General features: G+C 38.1%; 2 protein-coding genes across 3 annotated transcripts; one reads left to right on the plus strand and one right to left on the minus strand.

Moving 5' to 3' along the window:
- Nucleotides 1-283: 283 nt before the first annotated feature.
- On the minus strand, nt 284-2,779 carry LOC144644826 (fibrinogen C domain-containing protein 1-like). Its single transcript, XM_078504380.1, has 3 exons — nt 2,374-2,779; nt 1,812-2,195; nt 284-1,417 (listed from the first exon to the last, which is right to left on the minus strand). The coding sequence occupies exons 1-3, from the start codon at nt 2,627-2,629 to the stop codon at nt 1,152-1,154; spliced, it is 906 nt and encodes a 301-aa protein (XP_078360506.1). The 5' UTR covers nt 2,630-2,779; the 3' UTR covers nt 284-1,151.
- A 3,800-nt stretch (nt 2,780-6,579) lies between these two features.
- Nucleotides 6,580-10,601, plus strand: LOC144644821 (CUB and peptidase domain-containing protein 1-like). Of its 2 annotated transcripts, XM_078504374.1 has the most exons (4): nt 6,580-6,620; nt 7,523-7,564; nt 7,854-8,055; nt 9,974-10,601. In XM_078504374.1, the coding sequence occupies exons 3-4, from the start codon at nt 8,030-8,032 to the stop codon at nt 10,512-10,514; spliced, it is 567 nt and encodes a 188-aa protein (XP_078360500.1). In that variant the 5' UTR covers nt 6,580-6,620; nt 7,523-7,564; nt 7,854-8,029; the 3' UTR covers nt 10,515-10,601. The 2 variants fall into 2 exon arrangements, with proteins under 2 accessions (XP_078360500.1, XP_078360501.1); XM_078504375.1 differs by lacking the exon at nt 7,523-7,564 and having other exon boundaries at nt 6,608-6,620.
- The last annotated feature ends 2,033 nt before the right edge of the window (nt 10,602-12,634 follow it).

Below are 12,634 nucleotides of genomic sequence, written 5' to 3' on the forward strand. Positions count from 1 at the left end.
TGCTTTCGAGGCTAGTGGCCTATCAGGCCGTTTTCCGTAGCGTGAAGCGACTGTAAGTATTTCTATTAGCTTCTATTCCCCCTGCATGGTGTGCTAGTCCATCGCAGTGTAACCCCAGCATTAAATTTGGCAATATATTTTAACACCTGGAAGAGGGGCACTGTGACAGTGAAGTCTCTTGCCCAAGAACTAAACACAATCATCCCCACAAAAGTGATCAGTTGTAAAATGCGATGGAGCCTAGTCTATTGCATTATACATGTATATTTTCCCGCAATAAACCTATAAGACACTTTTAATAAAACTTGGTCCAGGTTACAATTATGTCATGGGCATTACAAAAATGCAATAAAAAATGGGGGTCTTTTTGTGCAAAATGGATGGCCATTAAAGTAAATATACGATCCGCAAGGTGCATGTATATATAAGGAACCCTAGTAATCCGAAAGGGGAACTATCGTTTCTAGAAAAAAGTCATTAATTACTTGCATTGAAATATAAGTCTAGTTCAACAAAATAGACTTTGATGTTATATCATAAACTATTCTTGTTAAACAGGAATTAAGATAATAAAAGAAATTAAAGATTTTGCTTCCTACGTACATAGACAGCACTACCTAAAAGCTTGCTTTTTACGGCTATCAAAAAAATATAAAAATATGTAAAAATATCTCAATGTAGAATTTTAAACGTTTCTTTAAATCGCAACATATTGTAGAAAACCGTAAACATTATAAATGGGTGTCACCGTGCTCGTTTAAAAGAAAACAACCATTTATTTCCCTACCGAGCTTAGTTTGAAGGAAATCCCGTAGTGTTCTGTGTGCGCGCTCGCTCGCGCGCGCTTAATGACGCGGAAACTTATGCGCAGCAAGGATGCGCAGTGTAATTCTCTAACTACAATTTACTAATTCTAACTTGCTAAGAAATTGTACTGAGCAGTATTTTTAGCGATCCGAGAAGAATTCAATCATCAACATCGTTTATTTGGTAGCTGCTATCTTTTACCTTATTTTTAGGATACTATTCTTTAATTAACAAGTTAACTGAGACATAACCAAGGTTCATTCTTTTTTCGTTGTTTCATTTCTGCAAACAAGTGTTCGATTTTACAGTAAAACCATCTTCAACTCGGCTTTAACTAGGCAGGCCTAAAACTTCACTGGTTTGATCTTCATTTCCGCCCTCTTAGCAGAGTATTTATGTCCTTTCCAGTGATGCCAGTTGACACCATCAGCATTTGACGAGTGTTTTCCGTGATGGTACAGACCGTTCAGGTTAGAGTGATGACAGTCAGTGTACCACCAGGCTCCTTTATAGGACACAGCACAGTTACCGCTTGAGCTGCTGTCATTATCCTGATCTTTGGTTGTAAAGGGGTAACCACGATGCTCAGCAAGAGAATCGCCAGCAGTTCCTGTAGAATAGTAAGGAGTGTGTTGAATGTTAGAAGAACGCTAAACGAACAGTGTATGGAAAAAGTTCCGATATCCTTGTGGAATAAGTGGAACTGTTGATTTCAAAACACCCCACAATGACATAACGTAGTAAATTGCAGTGTCCCAGTTTCCAATATATTCAATATATAGACTTGCTTACGTTTTTCAAAATAACTGCAAAAGCCCTTACCGGATCAGTTTAACCCGTTCCTCGAATCATTAAACACTATGCTCTCAAGCCATCCGTTTATTTTATTTTTTTTCCTTAAAGTATGTATTTCCAAAACCTCATAACTTACACTTAAAGAATGTATGCCACTAATCCGAAGAGGAGAAATTACACTTCGATCAAATTTATAATTCATTACAAACCTGAATAGGTTCCAAGACTGAGCTGGTACTTAGTCCTCTCGCTGGTAATAGCAAACATGTCATATTCTGCATAAGCTGTTTTTCCTTCTGTGTCCTCCAGATCAACACGGAGCTGGTATCTTTCACTGTTACTCAGCCGGTAAATCTTCTCTAACCCAAGCCAAAACTCGCCATTCAGGTTACCGAAGCCATTCTTGTAGTCAGCCCAGCCGCGATAGAAATTAACGGAGCCGTCCACTCTCTTCTGAAAAACTGTCCATCCCCCACCGGCTGTTGTTTGGTCACAGAACACATCAAAGGCACCTGAACCATCAGCGTCGATTGTATAAACACCGCTTGTTGTTTTACCAGACTTCAGCACGTCTGCGCAGTTTTTTGGGTAAGCTATGACAGAACACAGATTTCGTTACAATAGTATCGTGAAGTCTTCCGGAAAAAATGTCCTAACCGAATTTTCCTAAAGGATAATAAGCGACTTCGTAACTACTTTTTATCCCTGTTTCAAAACGACGCCACAGATACAAGGTAACAAGGAATGGCGCTTTCATTCTTTAATACCTACCTTTAGAATAAGTATCGTTGTCTTTGTGGGTTAAAAGTGTCACTTTTCTCTGTAAGTCATCTAACTGTCTCTTTATGTCTACAAGGAGGCTCTCGACTTTCTTGTTTGGCCCAGCGTAGAAGCTGTTGTAGTTATTAATGTTGTAAGGCCTTCCTTTGGAACTTAGAGTTTGCTGTTGAGTATTCCCTGCATCTTGACTGTTTATCGATGTCACTGCTGATGACAAAACAACACAAAAGACGAAGAAATGAAACATCTTGAAGCCCTGCGTTAACCACGCTCGTGAGTAATCTGTGTTGCGCTGCTGTTTTATGGATGCAACTGAACTCAACTGCAGTTTTATAGCTACAAGCCGCGCTTTGACATGCTGTGACGGCACTGCTACACCCTGCTGAAATGGGCTAATGGAAGGTGTTATCTTTCTGACTTTTACATGCAGCTACTCAGGAAACGCGACCTAAATGATGATATACAGCAGTTTTTGGGAATTCAAAGATAAGATAAGAAGTGCCCCATCTTCAAAGAGAAGATAAGTGTCAAAGTATTTAGCCCGAGTATAGGTCACTAAACAAGAATTCAAATAAACCTAACACTAAAAACACTAAAAAATACTTTGAAACTGATTCATGTACTTCGAGATCCTTTTTAAAAATGACCCTAACTAGTATTTCCAACAAAATCTTTTCAAAGGCAAGATGTGATCAAAGTGTGGATATGATCAAAGTGTTGACAAACGGCCACTTTATGCCTATCTTAAGTTTTTGTTATCTTTTTTCCTACACACTAATAAGTTTTGTTTGGAATCCTCTTAACAACATCTGCTGTTTTTAATGATACGTCAGTAACTAAACACGTCTAGTTTCCCAACAAACCCTCCCTCATTGACAAAATGAAAACAAAATTATTAAGAATGATATCCTGAATGACACTACTGATAACATATTGTTACGTGTTAACAAACTCCCCCCACCCCCCCCCCCCCAACATTCCGCGTGGGTTTATTTCGCCGGTAAACCCATAGAAAGTGCGGTGTGTTGCTTAAATTATGGTCTTTATTCGTTTTCTCATTGGTTTTAAGCTGATGTACAGTTAATTCGAAACAATTATTGGATGAGGTTTTTGTGATATCCGGAATAATCAAGGTCAAGGTAAGTGTTATCAGCCGAAGCCGAAGGCTGAGGCTGATAACACTTATCGAGACCTTGATTATTACGGATATCACAAAATCCGAATTTAATAATTGTTTTTTTATGCATTGTTTTTCTGGTAAAGAAAATAATGACAACGATTTCAACCTGTTTCGAAACTTGTACTAATTCCGGATTGGCGTTCTGGTTAATTCTGAATGCCCTTTCCTTAAAGTATGCCATGAAATAGTTCTTTCCCAATTTATGTCAGTCATGTTGTGTTTTCTGAGAATTTATCGTCCAGCAATTTTTCACCTTAGGTCAAATTATTTCTAAGTTGAAGAAGCGAATAGACGAACTATAAATTTCTTTCGCCGCCAGCTGCCTAACACATTGCTCTTGGAAACCATGCCCTGCGCGCGCAACCTACAGATAAGTGAATAATCTGGTGGCAGATTAGTCACTAATCTGTAGGTTGCGCGGATTCCCATTTTTGCTGTAGGCTCTTAGCCAATGAGAAGACAGCTAGTGACTACAATGTATAATAGTGGAAATCATCGCACGCGCGCGGCAGCAAACTATAGTCTGCTAACAGAATATCGTTTGTAACCTGTAAACGGTTTTGCAAAACGCATTATTTGGAAGAGTTACATGTTGATCAGCGGCGAACAAAGGTGTAGACTGCGAGCGTCTCCTTCTTTTCCCAGCGTGCGCCACGTAAACACAAATGCGAATCGAGATCGCCCCCATTTCCTTCTCGGTTTCTCATTTTCCCTCACTTGCATAATTTTAACTTTTCCGCTCACACGAAGGATTTAAGAAACAAAAATACAGTCTGCCTGCAGTCTAAGTTAAAGATTTCTCAATTACATGTTCTGCATAAAGTGGCGTCCTTTCATGAAAAAAAAAATGGTTATTAGATCTCGGTAAGTGATATCAGCCTTCAGCTGATAACACTTCGACCTTGATGAAATGTATTATCGATACAATAAAAATAAAAATTACGACATCTTACACAGCACGTTCTACCCGCATTTTCACTTGAAGTACAACTTCAAATGCACAAAAAATTAATGCCGAAAGCGGAAACGAAAGACAGAAACTTGAAGCCTTGTCTGCATTTCTTTTAGGGCTCGGAATAAGCTTATGAGAACACTTTCTGATACCATCCAAAGCTTTAAAGCTCTTTTAAAATTTTCTTTATAATAGGCTGGATAATTTTGATGGATAATTTTCCTATACTTCATGTCCAGACGCTAGCATATTTTATTACATACACAAAAAGAGAAATTTACATTATAAACGGTGCAAATAGAATTCTGTATTAGCCATATTTCACATGCCAGAAGAAAGTGAGTTGTGAAATTGGCATTTGCACTATTTTCGAAACAAGTCCACACATTCAATGAAACTCCGTCAAAGAAAGCAAACCGTAGAGCAGCCATAGGTTGCGTGAATTACTGAAACCACTTCCGATAAAGAGTTATATTTTATAAAAATTTCATCGCACCTCAGTACGCGGGTGATGTAGATGTATTTAAGACCACCCCTGGAAGACTTTAGGTTATTGTTAACCAAGACGACATGCCTCGATTAAGTGTCTATAATTGACAACTACGTTTTCTTATTCTGGATCCGTTTTTCTCACCAACTAGGTTATTATAATCGAAAGAGCTAGGACTTCATCGGAATTCATAGCCCATCCGCAATCTCGAGCCCAGAGTCCGTCTATGTCGGTCAGCGGTACGGGACGGACTCTGGGAAACTGGAATTGATCAGATCAATTTCAGGTCGATTTCAGGTAGAACCATGATCTTCCGGTTTTTATTGCGCATACTCTTAGGTCTAAGCGGAAGTAAATTTCCCAGAACAGAAGTAAATCGAGAAAGTTGAACTATTTCCAACACAGTATCGACAGAACTGGTGTTTATCGAAGCAAAAAAAGAAACAATAACGTTCTGCAGTTAACAAAAACAGGAGCTTAACAAAAGAGCGTCTGATTTTTTATTTCCTTTAGTCTCTTTCTTAAGTTTTCTGCTATATTTGTTTTAAATCAAAAAAAGGTCTTGTTAGCCTTCCAGGATTGCGTCTGTGAAGACTGCGTGCGTGAGTCCGTTTTTTTTTTTTCTTTTGCAGAGTACGGCTAAGAAATTTACATAATACACAAGGCACGGGCAAGCTATTGTTCTGTTGATAAAAAATTTTATTTGGGACTTTCGTATATTTCGGAGGCTTCTCGCTGACAGCGCATCTTTTCAGGATAGATTGCATGTTTTCGAGTAAATAATTTTTTTCCTCGTCGAATGGCGGTAATATTAATAAAGACGTTAAAGGCCACACCGGTCAACGCTATTCAAGAGGTGTAATTAGCATTTCGGTGACTCAGCACATGCACACGTGTGTTATAATTTTTGTACAATTCTTTTTCTTCAGCAAAACAACAACGCGGAATGTTCATATTCTAAGTCATTAGAGTTATTATTTTGAATCGAGCACTGTCTGCGATATTCAGTTTTTGTAACGAAACGGAGATTTGAATGAAAACAGTAGTTCTAGTGAGATTTGTAAGTCAACTATGAATTGAGTTTTCAATAGACCTTGTCCTTGGTGACGCCGTCGTTGTTGTTTTTAACTCCGTTCAGAATCGACCAGTCGACGCTTAAAGGAAGTCCTTTTTTATTTATGGCATCTTTTGAGTTCAATGGGAAGGGTGGAATTAGAAAATACTTCGTTTATGTAGCGCCATATCACGCGAGTTCTTGGGTGTTTTCCAAAATTAACCTGATACTTCTGAACATTTGACCATGGAAAACAAAAAATGTTTTCCAGGGTTTCCGGTTTAGTTTACTTCCGGGGAAGATTTTAAGACTTCCGTGTTGATTTCTATTGTTCTGCGAGGACCAGTAGAAAAAAAGAAATTAATTCAGTTTCCCAGAGTGAGTCCCGGCGACCCTACCGCTGACCAACCGCTGACGGACCGAGGAGCCGGGGGTAGTAGTAGTAGTAGTAGTAGTAGTAGTAGTAGTACTTTACTAGTAGCACTGAGTGATCGTGCGACATTATCATTTCATTTTTTAGACAATCCGTCAACAACTGCCACCCTGCCGCCAACTACTTCAGGTAAACCGATAAAACAAATTGACTAGTGAATAATTTTGTAAAGGTGAACAACGTCTAGCCTAAAAAGAAAAAATCTTTTCAAGAACAAGATAAGAACGTCAAAGGATTTTAACGATTGTTTTCCACTTCTTTATTTATCATTTATCTTGGCGAAGGGTTAAAATCGGGCCAGGCAAAGTTTTGAGTTGTTATGTAGCATCACAAATACAACACAAAGGGACGGACCATTATGTTTTTAGAGAGGGGTATTAAAAATATTGAAAAAATTGTTGCAAGGCCTAGAAAGACAAAACAAATTGTTTGCAAACACGATATGTATAACAAAAATGCATTTCGAAAAAAATGTTTGCAGAGGTGCATAAACTAAAGTAAAAGTTTGCAGAGGAAAATTTTTCATACCCCGCCTCCAAGAAAATAATGGTCCGTCCCTAAATTTAACCGATTTTAGAACACAAATTTTTTTTAAAAAAACTGTGTACTTCATGACAACTTTATTTTATTTACTGTCATAAGTTGGCAGTTGTGGCTCCTAGCCCGGTACCCAGGCCCAAAAAGACAGTTGGCCGTAGCAGGCTATTCCGGCCGTTGTTGGAGGATCGCAGTTCTGTGGTCTCTCTCTAGTGCCCTATTGAAAACCACCTTGTGTGATAAAAGCCTTCTGTATAAAAATTGTATTATTATTATTACTATTATTATTATTATTATTATTATTATTATTATTTAAGATTCACACAGCTAGTAGTAGTAGTAGTAGTAGTAGTAGTAGTAGTAGTAGTAGTAGTAGTAGTAGTAGTAGTAGTAGTAGTAGTAGTAGTAGTAGTAGTAGTAGTAGTAGTAGTAGTAGTAGTAGTAGTAGTAGTACTTTACAAGTTGTGATCTTGCCACATTATCATTTTTTTTAGACAATCCGTCAACAACTGCTACTCTGCCACCAACTCCTTCAGGTAAACCAATAAAACAAATTGATCAGTGAATAATTTTGTAAGAGCGAACAACTTCTATACTAAAACGTTATTAATCTTTCCAAGAACAAGATAAGAACGTCAAAGGATTTTAACGACTGCTTTCCACTTCTTTTGTTATCACTAATCTTGGCGAAGGGCAAAAATCGGGCCAGGCAAAGTTTTGAGTTTTGATGTAGCATCACAAATGTAACACTAATTTTAACGGATTTTAGTACACGAATTTTCTTAAAAATTGTATACTTCATGACAACTTATTTACTGTTATAAGTTGTCAGCTGTGGTTCCAAGCCCGCCGGTACTCGTATCGTGGGTGGTACCGAAGCCCAAGAAGGCAGCTGGCCGTGGCAGGCTGCGCTTGTTCCCCCCGGTTATATACTGCCGTTCGGTGGTGGATCTCTTATTGGTGAAGAGTGGGTGTTGACTGATTCTCATTGTGTTGATGGTATGAATCCAAGCGATGTTGTTGTAAGGTTGGTTATTGTACTTCTCTAAACTTTAGACAGGAGTCGCAAAAATGGTTTCAGCTTAATAATTAAAATTGTAAATATCTTTGAATTGATGAATTTGTTTTTACATTTTTTAAATACATTTAGTAGCTGAAATTATTTTAGGGGAATTGCTGTATATAGGGATATCCTCACTATTTTCTATTTTAGGAGATGTTTCTATTTGTTCTATTTTTTTAAAAAAGGATTATGTTATGTTACGTTTAAATAGTAGAAGCATTGCAAGTGGAAAACCAAGCAAGAACTTTTAAGATGAAGTTCTTTTCAAAATTTTATGAAATTATTCTACCTACGCTGAAACTGAAACCTACGCTCTGGGTTTTGTGGGAACGGATTTTAATCTTAACGTTTTTGAGTATAGTGTTTTTAGACAAGTTAGTTTTAAGATAGATTCACAGTACCTCCCTTCCATGAAATTCAAATGGGTAGAGATGAATTGCTTGGACATAACATGACTTATTTTTCACATGGCTCGTTTTCCTTTGTTCTTCCAGGCTGGTTATATTGAATAAACCCCGCTAATTAACAACTGTCTGAAAAGCTGGGAGCGGCTTTGATTGTAACAGGGGAGAGCGGGGCTGATATTCTAATATTCCACCAGGGGAATATTAAGAGTTGATAACCCCCTAGGGGAATATTACGACAATATTCCCCTCGTAGCAAATCCACAAGCCTCGCATTACAAACAAAACCACAACTTTACTTTAATAACGTTACATTCATTTTACCTTGACTGTTGTTACATTTTATTTTAAATACTACTGAGCAATTGCTCAATTGAAAACATGAGAAATGCGTTCCGGAACTCGTGCCTCGACGTTTGCTTTTTCAGAATTCCGAAGCAGTTTATTCTGTTCGGTTGCTAACACACTCCAAACATTCAAACGCCTAAAGGTTACCTTTTTTGTCTTCTTCGGGATCCTTCACTATTCCTGGCCAGCAGCTCTTTTAATTTGTCATCGTCAACGATGATCTCTCTAGCCTCTTCGACGTTTTCTTCCCATTTGTTTCCACCTGGTTAAAGCTAAACAATCCTTTTGTCGCCTCCTCAATGCTAATTAAACTGAGCGTTTTCGTAGTCCTCTTCCCGATTCTTAGAGGATAGCAGGCTCCAAGTTATTGCCTGGATTTGTCGAAAAATTAGAACTTTCCTTCGCAGACTCACTCACGTCTACCAACTTTGCAGTTAATTGGTGAAAAAAGGTGGTTACAAAGTTGTCGGTACTATTAGGCAATTACAAAATCCCAATGCGTACTTTCGGAATCTTTAATCTTTTGTAAAGCTAGTTTGGTACGCATATTGATTGTTTTGATCGGCATTTTAAAAAACGAAAAAATAACCTGTTTATTATAAATTTTAACAAAGTGGAAACCCCAGTGCGTCTTTTCGGAACCTTTCTCCTGTTGTTCAGTGTGTGTCGAGAAAAAAAACATTTGTTTTTCTTCAGCGTATTCTTATTGTTTTAAGCCACTGTTGATACCTCGCCCATGTGAAAAATAAGCCGGTTATTTTTAGGCACCTCGGAATATGTGATTTATTCCCTCGTTGCCTAAAAATAACCCTTACATAAAATGCATGTCATGCATGACTATAATTCTAAGATTCTAAACAGAAATGGGACAAGCAACACTCCGCAAGTGCCCACACTTATAAACCACCTAACTAGTTTCCCTATCGGTACAAACACGGAAAACGTAATTGAAGAGTTAATAGCCGTTTCTCTGTAGAACGGATAAACGGACAAAATGCTTCTTAATAAACCAAACTGTAATATTCGAATTCGGCTGCTGATGATCGATTATATTACACACTGTAAAATAACTGGACATCACAAATGTGAGATCCGGAGGTTTTATTCAATTTGTGTTTATTTTACTGTAGAATGGGATTACACAATTTCTTAATAACCGACACTGCGCAAGAACTGGAGGTTGACAAGATCATAATACACGAGAACTACAGCTCTGCTACGTTGGAACACGACATCGCGCTCCTAAAACTGAAGACCAAAGCAACCCTTGACGCAGGTGTCGGGCTCGTGTGCCTCCCAGACGAGAACTTCGCCCTAGAACCAAACAAGACATGCTACATTACAGGCTGGGGACTATTATCAGAAGGGGAACCCATACCATCATTTATCCTTCAGGAAGCATCAGTACCAATCGTTTTCCAGAGGCAATGTGAAAACTCCTACCCAGGTCATATTCACCGCTCCATGATCTGCGCTGGTTTTGACGAGGGAGGGGTGGGTGCCTGTGAAGTTGATGATGGGGGCCCTATGGTGTGCGAGTTTAGTGGCAAGTGGTACCTCGAGGGAGTTACAAGCTGGAGAGAAGGGTGCGCTAGACCTGGGGCTTATGGCGTGTATGCTAATGTGCGCTACCTGAAAAGCTGGGTCGAGGATATGATGAGCAGCAACTAAGGATAACCTCACGATCACGTTAGATTAGTAACAACGCTGCTGTGAAGAAAAGCAAATGTAGAAATGTGAGGTAGAATAATAAAGAAAGCAAGAACATTATTTCTGTGTTCTGGTAACTTTTTCTGCGTAACTTTTTTCATTTTACTTCTCTTCTTTCTCTTGTTTTTCTTCTGAAACAACAAGAATGCGAGGAGACAAATTGCTTCAGAAATTGTTTCTTAAATCTTCTTCTGGTATATAAACAGTCAAGGTTAGCTCTCCTTCTTTTGTGTAGGTAATTCTCAGGGTTCAAGTACAATTGAGAATTCATCGATTCCACGTGTATTTTCAAAGTTTTCACAAAATTGCTCGATCCGTGTTGCGACATAGCCAATTTGCAGAACGTTGAAATGACTAGTGAAATTTATTCCTTATTGCGCGACAGCATAATATTGCAATTCCCGTTAAAGCTCTCTTAAACCCCCCTCTAGATCTTGACACACCCTTTACTGTAGTGTTATATTATGTTACTGTTCGCTGCCATTTTCAAATGTTATTACACTGAAGAGGACCGTTAAAGTCGAAAGGCGTAATTTGGTTTATTAAAATCGTAGCTGAATGGCGTTGCAAAATTTGTTCTTTTTAGTATATCTAAAAAATTAATGTTTAAATAAGCCTCCCTTCCCAAGATCGTAAATCACGACAATTTATGAACAAGGAAACAAGAAAACTTGACGCTTTTAAGGCTATTCTTTTACCAAATTTTCTTATAATTGTTGCTATGATGGGAAAAATTGTTATTGAACAGCACTAAAACATGTCTTAGCATAGGAGGAGTGGGTGGGGCTTAATAGAACTTTAACGGTATTTGAATCGCAATTCTTAAATAAAAACTTTTTAAGTCTCCCGATCAAGCATCAGCCTGCCAGTAAACTGGAATGCATGAGTATATTATAGCGACTGCATTTCATTGAAAACCATTTTCCTTCAAAAAAAGAAAAACGGTCAAAACAGCCAAATTACTTTATTCACCAAAGTTGCCTCGTACAGAGTATCTTGTCTTATAGCGGAGCTCCCTTTCGCGCCTCCGCCGCGTACGAGCGGAATCCGATACCTAAGGAAATTTTCCTAATCCCATCGAGCTGAAATATTTTTTGTTGTCACGTGACTGTGTGTCCGTACGTATACTATATAGCTGAACAGTAAATTTTAATTGTGTCGGGCGCCGGTCGCATTTTGCATAACTTATTAAGATGGTTTTCACCAGACATTCGAACAGTACAGGCAAAATAAAATTACCAAAGAGATCTCATAGCTTGGTAACAGTTTGAGCATAGCTAACAAAAACCTACCAAAACTTTAGCTCTCAAGCTGACCTCGCAAGAGACAAATGGATTGCAAATTATCTAGATTTCAGTTAAAACGGACGGCACGCCAGTTCAAAACAAAATAGCGCGCGTTTTAAACATTTTTACGAGATTTGGCTTTAATTTTCTCGAGAATGCTTTAGAACTAGAATTTAATTACCGTCTCACTGAAACAAATGAATTTCAGTAAGATCTTTTAAATAGTACTGATACAAAATGTTGCCATGCTATGAGCAGATTTTTGGTACTTTATTTTTTCACTCACTGCTCGAACTTTCAGCGGAATCTGTCTTAATTTTCCTTAAGTTTTTATGCCCAAATCGAAAGGATGACGTGGACGCCGGTTTCAATTTGATCTAAACGAAGTGATGGTATAAAAAGGCGGCAAAATTTGTTGCGTGGTGTTTACCGTGTGAGTTGAATAAAACGCGATAGAAGTTATATTTGATGAGTTTTCCTAGATTAAGAAAAAACCTAGAAAACTCTATCATTCTTTAAAAAAGGGTGTAAGAAACAGCGATTGAGCTTGCTCACGAGTTTTGAGATCGTATATAATGTTGTGAGTCATGCTACAATATAACGCAACTTTTGTTGAGCAACAAAAGCAATTTCAATTTGTTTTAAATGGATGGATGAAAGTACAACGAAGAAAATCGTTATTTAAACTGCCAAAAAGTGTCTTTAAAACAACTTTTCGTGTGGTGACTCATGAAAACTGTTGTATAAAACTTTTATGTGGTCATTTGACATTCTCGTCCCCATAGCCCTTTCGTT

Source organism: Oculina patagonica, chromosome 2, assembly GCF_052425735.1.
Source record: "Oculina patagonica isolate OP01 chromosome 2, crgOcupat, whole genome shotgun sequence".
Taxonomy (NCBI): Eukaryota; Metazoa; Cnidaria; class Anthozoa; order Scleractinia; family Oculinidae; genus Oculina; species Oculina patagonica.

Bases quoted from the DNA above. Each gene is read 5' to 3' on its own strand.
- LOC144644821 (XM_078504374.1), top strand. From the start codon at position 8,030: ATGAATCCAAGCGATGTTGTTGTAAG. The intron at 8,056-9,973 runs GTTGGTTATTGT...ATTTTACTGTAG, and splicing joins CCAAGCGATGTTGTTGTAAG to AATGGGATTACACAATTTCT.
- LOC144644826 (XM_078504380.1), bottom strand. From the start codon at position 2,629: ATGTTTCATTTCTTCGTCTTTTGTGTTGTTTTGTCATCAGCAGTGACA. The intron at 2,196-2,373 runs GTAGGTATTAAA...GTTCTGTCATAG, and splicing joins CAACGATACTTATTCTAAAG to CTTACCCAAAAAACTGCGCA. The intron at 1,418-1,811 runs GTTTGTAATGAA...ACTATTCTACAG, and splicing joins CAGTCTTGGAACCTATTCAG to GAACTGCTGGCGATTCTCTT.